Raw genomic sequence first — 9275 nt, forward strand, 5'->3', positions numbered from 1 at the left:
GTAGATGTAAAGCTCAACACATTTGCCATAACCATTTTCTATTCAGTATGACTTTTCAGTAGCTCTGCACTGTACCACTTTATGGCAAACAGACGCAAAGAGGAGGGACTATGTACAGTGTAAAGGGAAAAAAAAGAAAAAATGCTCCACTGCACCTCCTTCCAGTCAGACTGCTGACTTCGTCGCTTTCTTTCAGCAATGTGACCTCCAATGTGAACGCTCGCCATGGACGCAGGCTTTCTGCTGCAGAGAAGGGGGAAAAGGTAGATACTGAGGGTACAGCCGTGTCTGAATCTTATCTACACACACACACACACACACACACACACACACACACACACACACACACACACACACACACACTTCTGCTTCAATAAAGCAAAGCCATGAGAAAGAGCCATCATCAGCATAATGCAGAAAAGCTCATTAGTCTCCTGACGTGCACCACACACACACACACACACACACACACACATTCACTCACACACACACACTAACACTCACACTAACACTCACAAACTACTACACACACACTCTCTCTCTCTCTCACACACACACACACACACACATAAACACTCACACACTAACACACACTCAGAAACTACTACACAGAGACTCACTCACACTCTCTCTCTCACACACACATCTAAACACACACACAATATACTGTACATATACCAATTTACTCTCTCTCTCTCACACACACACACACACACACACACACACATACATATACCAATTAACACTCTCTCTCTCTTACTCACTCACACACACACACACACACACACACACACACACACACGTATACCAGTTCACTCTCTCTCACTCTTTCTCTCTCTCACTCACACACACACACACATACACATATACCAATTAACACTCTCTCTCTCTCTTTCTCTCTCTCTCTCTCTCTCACACACACACACACACACACACATACATATACCAATTCACTCTCCCTCGCTCTTTCTTTCTCTCTCTCTCTCACACACACACACACACACACACACACAGTACATATACCAATTCTCTCTCTCTCTCTCTCACACACACACACACACACACACACACACACACACATACATATACCAATTCACTCTCCCTCGCTCTTTCTTTCTCTCTCTCTCACACACACACACACACACACACACACAGTACATATACCAATTCTCTCTCTCTCTCTCACACACACACACACCACAGCGCGAGTGTGAGCAATGCAGCGTGGCAACACTTTCAGCTTCCTTCATACCATTTCATTTGTATTCTGGTAGCTGAGCGAACAAAATGTCCTGATTGTCCTCATTTACGCAGCATCTCGATTCTTGAAGCGGGGTCCAGGGATTCAGATCAATTACAAGACGCTGATTAGTTTTCTAGAGAAGCAGCTCTGAACATCTGTGTAGCCAAAAAGGCACAAGTTTATATGAATGTCCCGTTGTTTATATAGTAATAAGAAGTAATACAATTATTTAATTAAAAAAAGGCTAGTTGTCTGTAAGCAGATGATTATTTCATGCTCCAGTGTGTCTTCACCTTGAAAGTTGTGTGTTGATTACAAAAAAAAAACACATATCAACAATCTCCTTTTCCCGCATCCAGATATTATATAATCAATCAAATTCACTCAGTTTGACGTTAATCATTTCAGTTCGGTACTAATAATAATAGCTGTCTATATTTAACCATTTATTCAAAAACATCACATCTGTTAAAAAGTATTTTCATTATTTATATTTTATACTATTATATTATATTATATTACAGTAATTATATTGTCTGTGTTAAACTTTTTTTTACTTTCTTTTTATAATCGAAAGCTAACATTAACCTTATGTTATATATAATTGATTACTATCATATATAATTATATTTTTAGTGTTTCTTCATATTTTGAAAAATGATCTATATTTACTCAGTATTTTGCTGATGCTCTTTAATACATTTATTCTATTATTCATTCATTCATTCATTCATTCATCTTCTACCGCTTATCCGAACTACCTCGGGTCACGGGGAGACTGTGCCTTATTCTATTATGATTTATTTATATTTGTAGGTGATGAATCATTTTGTAACAGTGCCATCTACTGGTCAAAACGAACAGCAGCAGTAACAGGACTTTGGAATGAATATTTGTTTCTAGGGATTGTAATATTTTACTAATCTTTTATAAGACTTAAAAGAAATAAGTCTGTGGGGTGGGGTGAAGGGGTGAAGAGTGTGTATGAGGGGTGTGTGGGGTGAAGAGTTTGTGAGGGGTGTAGAGTGTGTGAGGTATGTGTGGTGAAGAGAGTGGGTGAAGAGTATGTGTGAGGGGTGTGGAGTTTGTGAGGGGTGTGTGAGGGGTGTAGAGTGTGTGAGGTGTGTGGTAAAGAGTGTGTGTGGGTGTGTGTAGCAAATAGAGTGTGAGAGTGTGTGTGAAGGGTGTAGAGTGTGTGAGGTGTGTGTGGTGAAGAGTGTGTGTGAAGGGTGTAGAGTGTGTGAGGTGTGTGTGGTGAAGAGAGTGGGTGAAGAGTGTGTGTGAGGGGTGTAGAGTTTGTGAGGGGTGTGTGAAGGGTGTAGAGTGTGTGTGGTGAAGAGTGTGTGTGAGGGGTGTAGAGTGTGAGGGGTGTGCGTGGTGAATAGAGTGTGAGGGGTGTGTGTGGTGAAGAGTGTGTGTGAAGGGTGTAGAGTGTGTGAGGTGTGTGTGGTGAAGAGAGTGGGTGAAGAGTGTGTGTGAGGGGTGTAGAGTTTGTGAGGGGTGTGTGAAGGGTGTAGAGTGTGTGTGGTGAAGAGTGTGTGTGAAGGGTGTAGTGTGTGTGAGGTGTGTGTGGTGAAGAGAGTGGGTGAAGGGTGTAGAGTGTGTGAGGTGTGTGTGGTGAAGAGAGTGGGTGAAGAGTGTGTGTGAGGGGTGTAGAGTTTGTGAGGGGTGTGTGAAGGGTGTAGAGTGTGTGTGGTGAAGAGTGTGTGTGAGGGGTGTAGAGTGTGAGGGGTGTGCGTGGTGAATAGAGTGTGAGGGGTGTGTGTGGTGAAGATAACCCTGGTATCTGTGTAGACGGCGTGTACTAGGACCCAGGGGAAACTATTTCAAGTCTGAAAAGCCCTGATGTGTACAGTTAGAGCAAATCAGACAGCTTGGTGTTGATATACAGAAAAATCATCAACTTAATCTTACACCACAGACACACACCATCTATTACAATTTGTATTTATTACTGAACACCTCCTACTGTTTCTCCATGTAATGATACATTTACTGATGTGGAACAAGAACATTCTAGCAGCTGTAAACGGTCGTTCCCTGTAAGTGGTCATTCCCTCATCACTCTCTTTTTTCCTCTCTTAGTTAACAAAGTAAACAAAACAGGAAAAACTACTTTACAGCTTTACAAAGCTCCGACACTAGAAACTCCTTCCGTAAATGTTAAACAAACATCTCCTTATAGAAATCTTCCACATCAAACATCTCATTATAGAAATCTTCCACATTTTATTTGTTAAAAATATGAAAATAAAGCAGATTGGTATCTAACATGGATCTAATTAGCAGCAATGTGTGTTTTCCCAGGGTTTCATTACATTCCTTAAGAACCAACCAAATACAAATCTGAATAGTGTGTACAACTGTGTACGTACAGTTACACGGTCATGCCTCTCATGACACACACACACACACAATGCCTCAGCACGAGTCCTTCACGTCACCACACGAGACAACAATGAGAGGAAATATCAGCAGAGCTGGCATTTATCCCCTTCCACCCAATCCTGAGCTCCGTCCCAAATTGCCTCGCTCTCCACTACGATGAGTCACCTATCTGAAGCCTCAGAGCATGCTGGATGACTGTGAAAGGGACACACTAGGTTTAGGACAAAGAATCATCACTGTTTGTGCTATAAGTTAGGCCGGTGTGGTCGGGATAACCCAGGATAGAGCTGGCACCTTATGTGGAAAATCTGAGACTCGCTTCAGGCTCCTACAATCTTGTTTTACTTACACACACACACACACACACACACACATACACTAGCAAATTTCCTAAACCATTTGCCCAGCCAGGCCGTGGTCAGACATGGAAAGTCGATTAAAGTCAGTTATCTTGTTTAGTTTTTTCCCCACATATTTGATTCTGAATTCTAGACTTTGACCTCGCTTTAAACCCTCTTGTTGTGTCACCCCACAGGATTTGATTACAGCGCATATTTTCCAATATGAGCTCATGAGGAAATGATTTTTCGTTAGATGCGGAGGAAAGGTATAAAAACTTATTTTGGGGTGACGGTGTTTCTCTGTGGTTACTCCACAGATGTGCAGGAAAGGACAGCAAGGACACGGAGACCAGCTCAGCTCAGATCAGATCACTTGTCGGCTCGGCTCAAACCCTCCGCCCTACAGGAACCCTGGAGCGAAGAGATAAGGAGAAGGGCGCTGTAATTTTATACAGGAAAAGCAGGAAACGTGACAGTTTCCCTGTAGGATAAACAGAGTAAGGCAGTAAGGCTGGCCTTGGAGGGGATCCTGTGGAATACAGGGAGGAGGAGGAGCGGATAAAAAAAAGATAGAGAGAGAGAGAGTGAGAGAGAGAGAGAGAGAGAGAGAGAGAGAGAGAGAGAGAGAAAGCAGAGATTGAAGAAGGAATCATCTGGAGGTTGGATGCTGAAAGATTGAGGGAGCTGGAGGTCCAGAGTGAATGTGCATCTCGGCTGTGTTCTCCTCGGTCAGTCCAAACGGAGCAATGGCCGGTAACAGCACGCATCCCATCCTTGAAATCCTTCAGTCCTTCAGCACGAGTAAGACGTCTCTCTCTGTACCTCGGTCTATCTCTCTCTGTTGTTAAATACTAAACAGTTTCAGGGCAGCACACAGAACTGTTTTCAGAAGATCCAGAAAAATCAAATTAGCTGGGAATTTTTACTCCGGCACAGCTGAGGTATTTTTCCGTTCTCAGATGAAGTATTTTTCCGTTCTTTCTTTATAATGTGAGCAGAGAGAAACGGTTAGATTTCTGTCTAGGTTTTTTATCTGTCTGGGCTGTGAGCCATTGTAGGCTTGCTCAAGCAAAAGTTTGCATACCCTTACTCCAAAATAAAGGGATTTAATGTGAGTTTGGTTTTCATCGATGTATTGGAACAAATGTGAAATGAATAAACGTCTAAGGACTGTTTCATGTTTCCTGCTGTATGGTTTGGACCTCAAATCTTTCACTCAGTTTTATTTATACATCATGAGCTCTCAAAAGATCTCTGAGAAAATCTATAGACTAATAAAAATAATAATAATATTAATATTATTAATAATAATAATAATAATAATAATAATAATAATAATAATAATAATAAAGCTAAAAAGATGATTTTAGGTTTTTAAGTATTTAAAAACAGAAATACAAAAATACACAAAAGTTGGACATAAAATTCGTCTTAATCATATTTACACATTAAACACAGATTAGTTTAAAGCCTGTATGCTGTGTATTGTATTAAATTCTATCATGTATTCTATTGTGTATCTCTATTTTTTAGTGTCATCTGTTTTTATTGTGTGTCAGTGTCATTTTTGGCCATTTTGGTTCTGTCTTCTTGTCCAGATGTGACTAAACTGCTTAAAAAAATAAGTTGAATAAGTAAACAAACCAATAAAACCCTAATTTCAACATCCTCAGTACACTTTTGTTTTAAATGTGGTAAAATGTTCAGCTCAGCAGCTCCCAGCAGTAATAATGCTAAAATTCACAAAGCCCGATGTAACACCGTGACCCCCTGCGTCAAGTTCATTAATGTGCTATGGCTTCCGACGTAATGAGGAACAAAATTGCCTCGATGCCACAAACTCCTCATTAGCCATCTGAAAGCTGGGTTATATCTGCCTGAGCCAAACAGCTCAGCCAAGCAGAACATCACAGCACGACTCCTAACTGCTTTTACTGAAACTTAGGAAAGAAGGAGAAAAGAGAAAAACAGAAGAAACCTCAGCGTTTGTTTTCTTTTTTCGTTGTTGTCTCTGGCTTCTTCATCGCCAGCTTGCGAGATGGCGGAGTTGACGGGCTGTGAAATGTAATGCAATAAGACATGAAGAAAATAAAAAGGATGAATACACTGATGATTATGAGTGAAAACAAATGGCAAGGATTGAATACACGCTTATAACAACCAGCAGAGGCCCTGAGACACTAAAGTAAACTCATCACACTGAATACTATTTTATTAATAAATTCATTAAAAAAAACAATGTTTGAGGTAACATGATACGCTGTCTCATAAGACCTGCTCCCACTCTGAAGGATAAACTGACCGAGCTCTCGTCTACTTCACCTCCAGCTTAATCTATTCATCTCTTTCTCCTGTGTTCTCCATATGATAAAACATTTAGTTTTATAAAGACGATACTGTAAATTCTTTAACAATTCATTATTTTTAAGTGTTTTAATACTGCCATCTATATTTCTGCCTGGATTTAATACTGCTCCTAAAATTGAGAAATGTCAGAAAACCATGCTTAAATCAAAAGAAAGAAAGTCTTCAAAAGAAAGACATGTTATATTTTGTCTTGACGGTCATTTTTCCTTCCTCTTATCAGGAGACGTGATCCTTGCTTTCTGTCTGTCCATGGTGGTAGGACTCCTGCTGGGAGCTTTGGTGTACGTGGTCCTCACCTGGATGGCGCGTCGTCGAGCGTCTGCCACCATCACCCGCATGCCATCACCGCGCTCGTCGGGCCGCCCGTCGTCCCCACGTACTCGCCCGCTCGCCTTCAGCCGTCAAAGCAGTGCCTATGACCGGCGTAGCAACAACAGCCTGGCCAGCGCCGCATACACCTTCCATCGGCAAACCTCGTCTTCACCCATCGATCACAGCGACCTGCTGGGTCGCAAGGACAGCTTCAGGGCCTCTACTTTCCACCCGCTGATCCAGTGCAGCCAGATCGCCCGCGAGGCCGAGGAAGGAAACCATGGCACCCTGTCCAGCAGCCCCGGAGGCACCATTACTAACAGCACTGCCAGCTCCATGGTCACTCCACCAAGGCACAGACCTAGACCGAATTCCTTCTGGGGCAACAGCAGTCTGGGAGGCATCAGTGTCACACAGACCCCACCACCGGCATATAACAGCATCATTCGGGCCTATCAGGAGACCTGCACATGAAGGATGAGTATAGAACTCCCCCTGGTGGAGAAGGAAGTACATAGACCCGGGGATGATCAGAGACTTGGCGATCTCTTGTTGAATTACAATGCACAGTGAAAACAAAACTGTCATTTTGATTACTGTCATTGAAATAAACAGAGAGGGAGAAGAGAGAGAGAGAGCGAGAGAGAGAGAGAGAGAGAGAGAGAATAATTTCTGACACTTAAACTGGACAAGCCACTTTTACACAGCATCAGTCACGCTCACTACCTGACTGTGTCATGAGTGTCACAACTGAACGCTTCTGAAAAATATGTCTATTCTCAGTATGTTTTACTGACATCATTAGTAAATAAAATGATTTAGACATGACTGTGTATTCATAGTTTATTAACCGATTCAACTTTAGAGGAAAATCCACACTGAATGACAAGCGTTTTAATTTCTATAAATAACACGTCAGAGATTTGAACTTCATTCATTTGAAACCTTTTCACTTTAACCCTTTCCTACATGACCCACAATGCCATGCTCAATGTAGATAAGAGTGCGGTTGCATTTAACACTCATTGCATCTCTACCGAAAGAGTGCGATGCAGAGGCGCTTTAGTCCTTCACATTCTGGTTTTGTGCCAATGACTGTACTATGTCTCGTTATTATGTAGTTAGACATCACAACAAATTGGTGAGTGAGAAAATAAGCACTTTCTTTTTTTGATTTTAGGAGCTAACAGCAAAACCTAAAAGTATACCTTAAGCCTGAGATCATCATAAAGTATAAATGTCAATGTAACTGCACTAGCAATAACAACAGGATTTTACAATCCTTTTTGTTAAAGGTGCTCTTTTTTGTCCTGGTATATTATTTTTTACATTAACTTCATACAGGTGCACTCAAGCTAAAACTTTTATCCTTCATTTACCTGGGATTTTTCTAGGTATAAGCAGTCACTTAGGGCCTCCACACCACTAGGGGGCCACATATGAATTCTAAGAGATAAGTGCTAAGAGATAATAAGCTTGTGAATATTAACAATGATGCTCCAAGCTCAAAGGTTCTCCATCAGGTCTGCAGTTCGAGGCGTATGATCATTTAGGATCCAAGTTTGGTCACCTGAATTTAGACACAAGCATTTGGTATGTTTTAACAGCTGGTCAAATAAACAAAACACTCAACTAGTCCATGGTGAACACAGCACATTAATGAAGTGGATTCGTACGTCAACATTTTTGGAAGGTACACTGTTTAAGTGCAATTCTTACATCCTGACAGTGATCTGATGTTCCTAGCTGCACTGCCTGGATTTCCTGTATCCCTGAGGAAGGACTTCATGTACTGTGACCTGCAACAGCTGCAACATGACATCATTACTAACTTTGAGATTAATCTCAAACCTTTCAGTTCTTTACTACACAAAGTACTGAAACGTTCACCAGAACACTCAAACCCTCGACCTCCAGTTATGCGGATTCTGGTAACTGCTCAAGATAATTTGCTGTTATAGGAAAATAATCCACACTGGAAGGGTTTGTAATTTGTAATTCCTCTTATACCACAGTAATTTGCCAATGATTACACATTTTAAATCATTACAGGTCCAAAATGTCATTTTTTTGAACTATTTGTTATTACATTTAATCTTGTGGAACATCTAAGAGACAATTAATAGCATGATGACAGTGGAACATTTCCCTCAGATATAGCAGTTATCGCTAAGATAAGACAAAAAAGTGAGAAATTGTGATTTGACCTTTTATGGAGTTTTGGGGGTGTCACCACATGCAAATGAGCTTTGTCAAGAATGTGCTTAGCATGTAAGCATGTAAGAATTAATAATATCGTATGTTACTTTTATTACTTGTATTCATACCTGTTGCCTACACAAAGTATAGGATTTAAAATACAGATATTTACATTTATATTTTTTAAGAGAATATATTAGTTTGTTGCTGTAGTTATCAATGAAGCTAGCTGTTTATTTTATATACCAAACTAGCTAATCCAGCTGTTAGCAACCAAAAGTTACTGATTAATAATATATGTTAGTAAAATATATGTAATTATGGTGTACATGTGAAATTTTAATCATAAAATTAGTGATAACTCGTTACTTTACTTGTACATGCATCGAGCTGATCCGAATTACACATGCTATTTTAATGAATAA

At 40.6% G+C, this 9275-nt stretch overlaps 1 protein-coding gene across 3 annotated transcripts; it reads left to right on the forward strand.

Moving 5' to 3' along the window:
• Window positions 1-245: 245 nt before the first annotated feature.
• On the forward strand, window positions 246-7479 carry myct1a (myc target 1a). Of its 3 annotated transcripts, XM_060866128.1 has the most exons (3): window positions 246-263; window positions 4290-4773; window positions 6599-7479. In XM_060866128.1, exons 2-3 carry the CDS (start codon window positions 4674-4676, stop codon window positions 7123-7125), a joined length of 627 nt encoding a protein of 208 aa, XP_060722111.1. In that variant the 5' UTR covers window positions 246-263; window positions 4290-4673; the 3' UTR covers window positions 7126-7479. The 3 variants fall into 3 exon arrangements, with proteins under 3 accessions (XP_060722111.1, XP_060722110.1, XP_060722112.1); XM_060866127.1 differs by lacking the exon at window positions 246-263 and having other exon boundaries at window positions 4277-4773; window positions 6560-7479; XM_060866129.1 differs by lacking the exons at window positions 246-263; window positions 4290-4773 and adding an exon at window positions 4804-4913 and having other exon boundaries at window positions 6560-7479.
• Window positions 7480-9275: the final 1796 nt, after the last annotated feature.

This window comes from Tachysurus vachellii, chromosome 3, assembly GCF_030014155.1.
Source record: "Tachysurus vachellii isolate PV-2020 chromosome 3, HZAU_Pvac_v1, whole genome shotgun sequence".
NCBI classification, from domain to species: domain Eukaryota; kingdom Metazoa; phylum Chordata; class Actinopteri; order Siluriformes; family Bagridae; genus Tachysurus; species Tachysurus vachellii.